General features: G+C 36.8%; 1 protein-coding gene across 1 annotated transcript in view; it reads right to left on the bottom strand.

Annotated features, from left to right (window-relative positions):
* Nucleotides 1–259: 259 nt before the first annotated feature.
* TMEM161B (transmembrane protein 161B) overlaps nucleotides 260–13,081 on the bottom strand; it is a 44,468-nt gene continuing 31,646 nt past the window's right edge. Inside the window, exon 12 of the mRNA XM_031612398.2 lies at nucleotides 260–12,568. Within this exon, the coding sequence (XP_031468258.1) occupies nucleotides 12,291–12,568 (278 nt within the window). The 3' untranslated portion in view covers nucleotides 260–12,290. The remainder of the gene's footprint in view (nucleotides 12,569–13,081) is intronic.

The following is a 13,081-nucleotide window of genomic DNA, read 5'->3' as shown; positions in this document are numbered from 1 at the left end:
ATTTTATTTTTTATTAAGTATACAAAATGTTTTTATGTGAAGGGCTTACTGCAGTCATTTTCTCAGACATAATACTCCTCTCACAGCAAAGAGCTTGCAAAAAAAAAAACATTTTTGTGCAGTTAAATCAAAAGAAGCAGAAAGTGGAAGTAAAAACAGAATTAGAAAGAATAAAATAGAATTAGAAAGAATAAAATTTGAAGAAAGATTATTTTATGTAAGCAGTACATGCCTGGTCAGTTCAAATTTCTTTATTATTATTTTTTTTTTTTTTTTTTTTTTTTTTGAGGGATCTTAACATTACCTGATGTTTTAAAAAGCAGAAGCAATACTAAGTCAGTTAAGCAAATATGCAGCTTTCAGGACAGGTGTTCTGACCTGCGCTATCAGGAAAATATAGAAAACTTTGGGCATATTTGTTCCTGCTCAGCCTTCCACAAAAGGCTGCTTTCTTCTCTGGTACAGGTCTGCAATGGAGAGAATACCTACAGCTCTTTCTGTCTTCAACAAGTTTGGAGCACACAGATTGAAATATTAATCAAAACCTTGTTAAAAAAAAGTATCGCACTAAAGGCAACTATTGGTCCTGCAATACCAATTTTTTTTCGGTATAGCTGTTTTGTGCATATAAAATCAGGAGTGCTAAGGGCTGCAGACTGCAGGGTTTTACAGAAGACAGCTGCATGATGTCATGTGTTTTGTCCAGGGGCAGCTTGGGACGAAAGCAGAGCTAAGGATATCCGAGGGATGAGGGAAGTCAGATGGAGGAATGAAAAGCTGTCTGATGCTTCAATGGGAAATTAAGCAAGCTGCCAGGCTGTGCTATAATCTTTCTGTTTACTAAGGCCTGTGAGGAAATGTGGCATAAATTTTTTTTAAGCAAACCACAATATATGGATTAAGAGTACAAAGCAGGTACACACCAGTCAGAGCATGATGTGAAAGAGCTATGGTGAGCATTTTGATGTTAAGGCAGGAGTATGGAGCAGGATGGTGTCTATATGTAAAAACATATACCTGTATACAAATACTAGTCATATATATATGTATGTTTGTGTGCATGTTCCTATAAGGACAAAATACTTCAGCATTCCCATTACTGTTAGCATATTTGAACAGAAAACACAACCTGTATTTAATGGACCCAAGTTACTGTTACTCTGAATAACAGATTTGGAGAAAGGATCTGAGCAAAGAAGTAACCACTAAATAAATGAGACAAAGTGCCAACTAAACTCACGGACAAAAGAGAAATACATAAATAGAAAACCAGGAAATATTTGTCTTGCAACAGCTCAGGAGAAAAGCATCTCAGAACCATCCTCAGAACTATACCAAATGACATCTGATATTGAGAAGTATTCTTTTGCTGAAAAGCTTGTGTCATAAATGTGGAACCTAGGAACAAAAAGTTCAAGTGAAGGCTTCCAGTGCTGTAAGAGCAATGTTCTGCTCTGCTCTCAGCACCCAGGAAGATTCAGCACCTTTTAGAAAAAGAATCCCCAAGAATGTTTTCTATTCAAAGACATTCATTATCCTACTAGAAAGACAGCATGTAATATACACATGGCAACATGTAGACCAGATTTCAGTTGTGGTAAAGAAATGCATATCCCCATCTCAGCCACGTGGCATCCAGTTATACCAGTGCCAATGCAGAAGTCTCCAAATCCCAGTCTTGAGCAGAAAACCAAGTCATTTGTCCTCTGATCTGTTACCTTTCACTGATATTCCTTGCATGAAGAGCAATTACTTGCTTACCTAAAGCAGCTTATAAAGAGAATGTCTGAAGACAACCCAATGGAGAACTGACCCTTTCAGGTTGTGACGTAATTAGTGACTGCTACAACTACATTGTTTACTGCTCTAATTTACCTAACATGAGGCTCTGGATCGTGTCCTGCTCTAAGATGAAAGAGCCCTCCCCCATGCAGCTTTTATTCTGCCTTCGGGTATTTTAGCCTCTGATTTCTCCTGGCACTGCAGAGTTCTCACCTTTCCCACTGGACATTTTTTTTGCCCTGAAGTCCTCAGCAGCATTTGTACGCTTTTCACAGGCAGACCAAAACGCCCATTTTCTATTGCATCCTTCTGACTGAGTTGATAGCAGGAAGATCGTAAGGGTACAACAGTATGGGCTTAAATGGGGAAGAAATGGATTTCAGGCCCAAAACTTGCAGTTAACTTCTTCTACCAACACAACCCAAATGAATGGGAAGAAACAGGGCACCCGTGCTCATTAAAGAGCAGCTACATCTGTCACCAAACAACAACCCGTTTGCTTTTAATTTATGATAAATGGAGGACTATTCATGCTATACATCCACAAAAACATAAATCACACTAGTTCTGCACTCAGTAAAAAAGCACGCTCAAGTCTGACAGGTGGAAAGAAATGCTAGGCATGAGCCACTTATCTGTCCAGGTCACAGAAAGAAGCCTGTGAGATTCATATTTCAGAAAGAAGGATGTTTTGTTTCCCTGTCAGCTTTCAAGAGCAACAAAATTGACCTGTGGCCCCATATACCATGAACAAAGCAGCCTTGCCCCTAGACCCGTTAAAGCTGCACCATGGGGAAAGCAAAATGCTGACCCTCAGCAAAGTGTTCCACAGATGTCTTTGAGCACTCAGATCTTACAAGCAGCATAAAATATTGCAGAACTCACCCACTTCCAGAGCTGGGATGATGAATTACTTCCTACTAACATAAAATAGCCCCTACGTGAGATCTGGGAGAGGAAAGGGCCCTTTTCATTCCCTAGGAAGGTTGGTTACATCATAGAAATACCATTTTGTCCACCATTCTTCCAAGTGGCTGGAATCTTCAAGCACTGCACTATGCTTGCGCAGAACATTCCTCCACAAAAGCCATCTCCCTGCTTCTGCTGAGTTCCAGTTGCTGTTGGTCAGACAACAGTCTGACAGTAATTGTAACTTCTTTGCAAATTCTTCATAACATGACTCAGAGCAGAAGCATCCTCATTGCGTCCCTAGTCCTACCCAAAGCGAGCAGCACCAGACAGGAACTACATGCTTGTACACCTGTCTAGGGTATGCTTCCACAGAATACTGCTAGAAGTTTTAAGGAGCTGGGCAGTCCTTCAGCTGTTACAGCGAGCAGCAGACAATGCATTGTTTGCAATTTACAGCAGAGGACAGCTCTGCTTGCCTTCCTCACTGAAGTCCTTTTGGATCAGTTATGCTTTGGGCAATGTGACCCTTTTGGGTTCAGAAACAGGCCTTCATTACACTCATGAAAGCACAGGTTCACATCTGCTGCAGAGAGACCTACAGCAGCCTTCTGCTGCAGTGCAGGCAAAGAGCTGGAAGAGCAGAGCACACACAGGTCTTGTCCTCTTGAAGGATAAATGGACAGATCTTCCAGGCAGCTGCTTGGCTGTCTGTGCCCTGCAATACTACAGCATTTATCTGTGGTGCACGCAGTTAAGATGCTCTGGAGTTAACAGACTAAAATACCCATTTGGGCTCCAGCCAAAGGCATTTTGAAGGTTGAACACCACAAACTTCATAAGGCATAGACACCTAGCCTACAGTAAACCTCGGGGATCATCTACACTGCATTGGTGCTCACTGATAACTTCAAGCAGCACATAAGAATCAACACATTATGTGAACTGGAATTATGGATGATAAAAACAATTAAGAGTTTATATATGCCAGACATCTATTCTGCTGCAGTTTCAGGGACTGAAACTGATGCTTCAGGCTGCATGGAGAAACCAAATTGCTAAGAATGCTGTTCTTAGTTTGTACAAATAAAAGCAAACCAAACATACACAAAAATACCACACAACTCATTATGTTCCTCCTAACCTTGATTTTAACTCATCCTGCAATGTGTTGATTCTTTCCAGGAGGAGGTCTCATAGCTCAGATAACTTGTGTATTTTCAAATGCATCCAACCCCATTCCATTTTTTCCAATTACTCTCTTTTCCAAAGTTGCAGTTAATATGGCTTTCGGAAGCTTTCAAGGCCAGTCTGCACAATGCATTTTGAGGTATGCAGAAAAATGTTCTTGCTCAAAAACTGTCCTTGGGACCACGGGGTATTTCTCTGTAGCAATACTTCCTCTTATAATTGAAGCTTTTGTTTTTTTTTTTGTTTTGTTTTGTTTTGTTTTTGTTTTTGTTTTTTTTTTTTTGGTACAACTTTGCTACGAGATCAAAGGAGACTGTTTTCTCAAGAATGTTTTCCTGCTGAAGAACTACCTAAACAGCTTGGAATCATTCAATTCATTTAGTGTGTAGCAATGTGTGCATGAATGGAACAAAAATTCATGTGTAATCAAGTTCAATATTCCAAAAATATTTTCAAAAACCCATAAGGGTTACAAAACACCACTTCAGACCTACTGCTTCTTGGTGCTACTATGATGACACAATTAGAAGAGACCACGGTGGTTTTAGCAAAATCTAAAAAGTGATTCTTCATGGGTAAATAACTACTCACATGATTAAGACAGTTTGCATTTATGCTGGTTGGGGAGGAATGGAGGGAAATTATTCTGCTGCACCCCAAGCAAGGAAGAGGGAAACCATATATAAAAGTATTTCTAAAGACGACAATTTAGGCTAGTACAGAAACAGTTAAGTTTGGTTACCATACTTGGAAAGTCTAGAGATATTGTACATTTAAACAAGTGGAATGTACAAAATAGGAAAAAAACCCACACTGATAGACAATAAACATTTATTGATCTTTGGCTTCAGAAACTGTCCTATTTTGGATATGGGAAATACTATATAAAATAATGTAAGCTTTTTTAAACCTAGAGTAAGTACTGAAAAACAATTCATCCTTCTACAGTGCACAAATGCAAAGACATGCAGAGTACATGTAGGGATACTAAATATTGTATTAGCATAACTGTAGTAGACATTAAATGTCTCACACGGACCAATGCTTTACAAAGACAAGTTGATGGGGCATTCAATACACAGCAGATATCACAGTTTTTCTTATTTGCTGTGATATTACTACTAGTACCTAACAAACACAAATTTAACTTCAGTAATGTGTGCATTATAAAAACAAATATAAATTATAGCATTTCACCAGAATTACTAGCGGAATAATAAAGCATAATCTTGCTTCAATTCACAGCATTTATTGATGTTAAAGGTTTTAGGTTTCTAGACGACAAACCAATTTTCACTATTTTTACATTAAAAAAATGCTGCCTGGTATACACTAACACTTACAAACAAGACAAAACCAGCTTCTTAGTGCTCTGCAATAAAATAACAAGCAACCATCTCTTACACACAGTGTAAGGAAACGTTTAGCGCACTTACTGGAGCAAGTGTTCCCCAACAGTGTACTACATACAGCGTAGGTTACTAAAGCCACTTCTCAGAGCTAAAAGCTCAAAATGGTTTTATAAGGCTTCCTTGGAGGAAGGCTTCCTTTGGTAGATTTAAACCTATTACAACATTTCAGCTTACCAGCACATCACATTTAGAGATAATTTACTCAAAGGCAAGCTTCTCAGCTCGCCCGTCAGACCAGATGATTACCACTGCTCACCATTTTCAGAGGCAAGGAAGTAGCTGACAGCTACAGATGAGTTTGCTACTCGGTTACTCTACAAGCATTCTAAAAACTGGCCAGTATAACTGGAGCCTCTTCCTTGCTCAGTCCCAAACAGTCATGCTACAATTCACCTCTGCTGTAGTCCAATTCCATACAGGTGTGGTGAACTTCAGTGCGGTCTTTCTGATCTCAAGCAGAGCTACTTATCCAAGTCAAAGCTAGCTGCAGATGTAGGGCATAAGCAGAATCCAGGGTGTCACTAGAAAACTTTGCTAAAGTCAATTGTTTCCAAGTTGTGCCAGTTCTTTCCTTGAATCACAAAAAAGGATGAAAACCGAATGTACATATGGCAGTGGGGTGTCACATTATATCCCTAAAGTAATAAAAATGGAAAAAATTCTCCAAAATCTTATTTGCCTCCAGTGTATAATGACCTGTAAATATACAGGCATTCTATATACCAAAAGCCGTATGGAAAGAATGTTTTTATCATATCCCCTTTTTTAGGACTAGCTGTCTGTGCATTTTCTTTCCAAACACTGACTTGTTATTTAGCAAAACAAAGATACATGCAAGAAGTTTAATGCATGTCTTCTACAGACCACCCATGTTAGGCACTTTAATCTACGGTGCACAAAAAGAATACAACATTTCTTTACATTGTTTATTATCTGTAGTAATTGCACCTAAGTATTATCCCCACTGACTTAAAAAAAAAAAAAAATTAAAGTGCCAGCAATCCCCCAAACACAACATCTCCTCAGCCCTTTCAACTTGCCATGCACTCTCCTGTTTCTAAGTCCTGATGAACTCCAAAAGCACACAGTAAATGAGAATTTGTTTTTAACAGCAGGTGATGCAACACTGGTCAGGAGAGGTCTATTTAATGCAACCTCCATTAGATAACACCTTTGCTACGAAGCACGCTAATTGTACTACTTAGCAAAACTCTAACTATAAAATCACTGTTCAGAAGTAATTTAGCAGTAATAGGAAACTAAAATTTACATTAAAAATATAAGAGTTTTTTCCATTTGGCAAATACTGAAATGGCAGATGAGGAGTCCCTCTATTCTCAGATTTGTTCAGTAACATACAGTACTATGTGCTTTTCTCTTAAAAGGACAGGAAAATATCTAAGACAGAACAGCAACACAATTTATGCACAAACCCAGCAACAGAGACATTGAAGTCAAGTATTTACAACTCGGAGGGTGTTTCCTGTGTAATTTGTAACAAGTCTATCTTGTAGGAATTTTTAGGCTTAAATCATTTAGTAGCATGTTTACATTAGTATTTAGTGACATAAATGGAACAGTTGTAACATTAAACAAAGTGCCATAGCATTGCTTATACAGACTTTTTCCCCACGTGGATTTTTCCTAGGAAACCATATGTACTAACAACACATAAGAAAGATAACAATGGGACAAGAGAATTATTAAAGACAACAAAGAACTGTTTGTTGGCACATCATGACACAGGTATGAACTGCAGTTACAAAATAATTTTGTGTGTATTTATTTTTTTTCTGGTTTTTAATCTAAAATGCAATAAATATGAATTCTTGAAAATTAGGGCTATAAGGGAAGCAAAGATCCCTTTGTGAACAGATAAAGTGAAAAGAGAGGAAAAAAGTTAACTTTACGACGATATCTTAAGCCAAGCTTTAAAAAATACTTTGCACATCACTAAAATAAAAACTATTAAGGAGTTTATAAAAAGCTACTTCTAAAATCTACTTTCTTGTTTTTCTGTGCTTTTGTGTCTGCTTGTTTTAACAGCAGAGTCATAAGGGTACAATGCTGCTGAATACTGCAAATCCAAACCTTCTCCTTTAGTCTTGCTTGATGTTTTGACAGCAAGTGAAAAAAGTTTGATATTTACAGGTGGATTACACAAATCAATATAAAACTGCATACTTGCTAGCACTCCAGTCTGGAAATCAAGTTTTAAAAAATGTTGAGTGTAGAAGTATTTGACTTCTAGTTGCAGGCACTGATATTAATAAAAAATTAAAATATGATTGATGGTAACAGGATTAAAAATAATTTCCATTAAAAATGCCACTAAAATCAAAGTTATAAAAATACATGTACACTGGCATGAAGTGGCCAGTGTAGCATTACTCTCCTGGCAACCCACAGTGAGACACTTGAAAAAGTTAAGTGCAGCATATACAGATTTCAGTAAAAGCAGCCTTGGAATAACATCTTGGCCTCATAATTTCTCTCCCACAGAGCAGAAAACCTTTCAGTACTGAGAATGAAGGCTAGACACACCATCAATTCAGGACTTGCACTGCCCGCACTATAAAGCATGGCAGTCCTTTCTAAAGAAAAAGAAATCACTCTGCAGTAGACTACCTGCCCTGCATCAGCGCTCTTAACTAGATCAGGCATTTGGTATGTGTTGCCTAGATACTCTTTAGAACAACTACCAGACTGCTCTTAACTTATCATCTGGGATTTCGGATTTGGAATTCAGATGCTGAAAATAACAGTCTTACTTACTCATTATGGTAAGCATTCACCGCCAGTATACGATTTATGATCCAAGGGACCTGCTACTGACTTCCTCTGTTAGAACTTGCTTAGCCACAGTGCAAAGACTTCTCCAAGAGAACACTCTATTTTGTGTGGCCTTGTTTTCATTCAAGATTGCCCATTTGCACTATGAACTTAATTCTTGTTAGGGACAACATTAACTGTAGGGTGAATTTTTGTGGCACAGATTGTCATATACCAAAACAATCTGTAATATTTCAAAACTACTCAAAGTCTCTTTGGGGAAAAAAAAAAAACCAAAAAAAACAAGACAATAACCAAAACAATCCTTTGAGAATAAAAACACACATGGCATTTTACCTTGTAGAGCCTTCAAAAAGATTTATACATTTTCACATAAGATACTTTTAAATCTTCTATTCAATCCAAGACCTCTATTAGAATTTAGCTGTACTTCAGTACAGCATAATAAAAATAATTTCAATTGCTCCTTTGACGTTAGTTGAAAACTCTGCACTAACTACCTATCTACACATTAAAGTTATGCTACCTACTTGCATAGATGATGTATCTTGATGGCATCTTTTGTAGTGAGTATGACTTTACAATTCAGGTAAGTACGCATTTCTATTTGCTTATCTTCCAGTATTTGTGGGTAGAAGAAGATGAAGAACAATTGCCACAGAAATGAGTTTTCTAAAGCATATCCCCCTGTAAAGGATCTTCTCTTGTACTGATTTAATGCTTATTTCTCATGTTTGCTTCTTGTGCAAGAGAAGACAGGAAGAGAAAAAAACTGCCACAGTTCCTTCAACACCTGGAAAATCCTAGAGCCTGAAATGATCAACAAAGGTCAAGTACTGCCTGAGAATACTGCTTGCAAAGTAGAAAAGCAGGCTTGTTCAAGTCCCACTTCCTTTTCCCATTCAACTTCTTTAGTCCAAATGTTACACTTGGACTATCCTGAATCTTGCTGGAAGACGTGGATTTAGTACTATCTTAACTTTCTATCTAAAAGGACAACTGTAATAGAAAAAGAGTTTTTAACCTACTAGTAATTCTGTTCAAATTCCAGCTGGACTTATTTAAAGAACTAATCCAGCAATGACCAGTTAATTTAAACCCATAACAAAACAATAATCAAAATACAAATACTAACTAATCTAGCCAGGTCAGTTCTTCATAGGTACTGAAAGGAAAAAGTTGTGGACAGAAAAAAAGAAAAAAACATCAGGCCAACAAGTCATGTTACCAGAGTGATAAAGGTAGAACGGAACTTCATCAAAGGCATCTTTCCTTCTGAACTCTTCCAAAAATGAAGTAGGCAGTGCAGAAAAAAGCAAGAATCCTGAATAAAAATTACTAGCAATTCAGTCTTATTTTACCTGTTTTTCCATTTCCGTAAGCTGCTTTTTCCCACAGAGTGCCAATAAGGCTCTCTGGGGATGGTGGTGTAGGGGGAAAGCATTTGCCAGCTGCTGTTTTAAAAGAACTTCCTGAACAAGTGAGCAGATACTACTTAGTTTACATAATATACATGGAGGTCAGAACTATCAAAGCTGCTATTTTATTTTAAAAGTCACTTCTGAGCATATCATATAAGGTAGTTATAAAATGCATTGCTCACAAGTATAGCAACATACTTCCTCCCATTTCACTGTCACCTAAAAGTTCAAAGATGTTTATTGCTATATTATAGTTTTCAGTAAGTCTCATGTAAGGATTAAATAAAACCAAAGAAAACTGCCTCCTACTCAGATCAAACTGCTGATCAGAAGGTCATCCTTCCCATCCCATGGAACAACAAAACAGCAACAACCAGAAGCACTGATCTTAATTCTAGCATCATCCAGTGCATACTTCACTGTGAACAGTATGATATCTGAAACATAAGATAGTGTGATTCCTCATCAAAAGCTGAGCTACACACAATCCTTTGCCAAAGTCAGTATTATATAACCATAGTTCACTTCTACCTATGAGCTTCCAAGAACATGCATTATGCTAAAGGAAACAGTTATTCAGCATTATTTTGAAGTCATCTTATTCCTATCCTTCAACTGCAACAATCTCTTCCAGTGAGCTTTTTGGTCAAGTTCACAATCAGAACCAATTTGTACTTCCTTGTTTTACTAGTTTAATGACTGAAACATTAAAGGTGGATACCCATCTATGACTTAAATGCTTGCATCATTCTTATATTAACGAAATATCTTGAACTAACAGAAGAAACTGGATCCAGTACTGGACCTGTGATAATTTCTCATTCTATTCCTCTGGAATACAAATCCTAGAAATATTTCAAGACCTGAATCTGCGAAGTAAAATACTTTAGTCCATTTTACACAGATGAATCTTTGTCCTTGTTAATCACGGAAAGCTGGTGTAAAAAAAAACAAAGCTTGCAGCACCAGTAGCACTGAAATATTACACTGCAATGAAACCAGTCAAGTCATGCAAGGTGTTCTCAAGATATCCCAAACACATGCAGTAGGTACTAGCTGGTGTACACGGATCTTTTCCTAGTATTAGTAAATGTTTAAATGGCATTTGATATAGCAAGACAGTTTATCACCAGTGTAAACCCTGAATTTTCTGCATTCACTGGAAGTTCGCTTTCCCATATGGTAAGTTTGCAACTTTTTGTTAAACTCTTTCATTTAGAAATGCTGATTATATGTTAGAGTGGTACACAAAGTAAAGAGAAAAAAAGAACATAAAAATAGCCAATATTAGTCAAAGAAGCACTGAACTCTGCACAGTGAAATATTAACTTTTTTTTTTTAAAAAAAAAGCTACTGCATACGAATCATCCTGTTATCCCATTACACAAAATATCCAAAACTTCATCAATCATTGTTTCACAATGCTTGATATGTAGGCTCTATCCCTCCAGTTAAGCAAAACTTGTGAAGTTAAAGCTTGTTCTTCCTTACAACAACTGTTTTACTACAAAGAAAATTTATTTCTGAAGCCAAGAGATACTAGTTGTTACTGCGTGGCCAAGTTAACACAAACTAGACTGGTTAAAGGAAATGATCTGACAGAGCAGAAATTTCAAGACTAAGAGATGAAGCAGATCTCTTCTTTCAGAACAGTGTAAGTTCTTTAGTAGAGCTAAGTACCTGTGAGGCACCAAAAACAAATAGCCCTTTCAACTGAACTTTCAAAAAAATTTAATTTTCATTTCAAATGGGTTCTTGAAATTACTAGATACATATATATCCCTCTCCCATGGCCCTATAATATACATTCAGTAATTTAAAATAAAGATTCCATACTTTATAACTCCATATATATTATATATTTCATATATAATATATATATATATGTACATCACAGATACATACACTCTCAGTCAGCAGGATTAAACTGTATTGTTTTGAAATGTTTAATTGGCATCACTAGTCTAATTCTATTATTTTGTGAATTCAGTGGAATTTTATCTATTATCTAAAAAGAAAAATTTTAAAAGATCCGAATGGAATCTGTGGATCAAAATTAGCACCAATACAAATGGCCATTACTTCAAAATGACTTAGGGACTGAAATTATATATTTTTATTTATTTATTTATTTTTCTATAACTCTCCTTTCACTGTGCAAGCATTCCTGCATAATATTTAGGCAGCAATACCTGCCAGGTCCATACATTTTTCTTATGCTAAATTGAAATTTTATACAACTTTCCTTACTGTAATATACAGCATTGCTTTTGTCCTGTTGGATTATTTCATTTTTCATGGTGAAAAGTGATCAAAAACTATCCAACAGAACTTTTTAAAATCCCCTTTTTCTGTCCATTGTATGGCTCAGTTTCAATATTTTACTCAACAAGTAGCCACCATCAGCATGACCAGTAGCTACTCACACAGTTCAGTTACTGACTGCTGATTCTTTAAGTGTTGAAGGCGACTTCCTCTTTATGGAAACCAAGATACTCTGAAGTTGTAACATTTCAAGATGCGCAGCAATGCTTGCCACATAATAATATCAATCTTACCACTATAATTGAATTAGTTACCTACCATTTGGGTAACAAAACTAACAAACCCAGTTGTGATTTTAAGCATTTTAAGAATATTCACCCTGAGAACACAGAGGAAGAGTTTAAGAAATATGATATGCTTTCTCTTCATAAATATCTTTCTTCTTTTTTTCTTCACCTCCTCTTGGGTACCTGGGTTTGTATCTAGAATTTGACTTCATACTTATCAGTTGATCTGTTCATGCCACAGTCAGGTACTGGTGATAGAAAAGCCCAAAAAGGCTTGTAGAAAAGAGGCAAGCAGCAACCCACCAGGTAAGGAACGACAGGAGTCCCCGAAACAGGAGAGGAGTGAAAATATTCTTTAGGCTTCCCAAAGCCATTGTTATTTGTACTACAGTTACTTTCATCTTTCCATCAACAGGTACAGATTCAGAATAAGCTGAATTGGGAAGCAAACTGTTTTCTACAGGAGCGCTGGAACTCAGTTCTGGGTAGATGCCCCAAGAATAATTACCTGTTGAAATAAAGAATTAACAAATTTTTATGAAATTAAATTTTCTTCATTCTATACACTGTATTTTTTTTTATATTTTTTAAACACACACGCAAATAGTTGTAACTTAGTAAGAGCTACCTATTTTCCTCCTCATGGCTTCCTGGTCACACTAGTAACCCATCACGGTAGGATTCATCCTCCTTTTTGACATACTAACATCTACATGTGAAACGGTTGCCTTGGGACTCATCAGTACCTGGTATGATTAATCTCACTAGATATAGATGTCTGCTTCAGGATGAGATGAATCACAGCCTAATGAAGCCTCTCTCTGTCGGCTGACATTTTGCAAAAAGAATGCCATGATTGCATGGCAGCCTGAGAAAGACATCCCTCATAAGGAAGAAAAAAAAACAGTGATATCAAGTCTCCTATAAGTGAAATGAATCTTCTATTTCCATTTCTTTTCAATAACCCACTGAAAATTGAAGAACTGGGGAAAAAAATCAAATAATAGATAAAAGATTGTAT

This window comes from Phasianus colchicus, chromosome Z (genome assembly GCF_987193195.1).
Source record: "Phasianus colchicus chromosome Z, bPhaCol1.hap1.1, whole genome shotgun sequence".
In the NCBI taxonomy this organism is placed as follows: Eukaryota; Metazoa; Chordata; class Aves; order Galliformes; family Phasianidae; genus Phasianus; species Phasianus colchicus.
The sequence above is the reverse complement of the archived record's forward strand: the minus strand, read 5'-3'. Positions and strand labels throughout refer to the sequence as shown.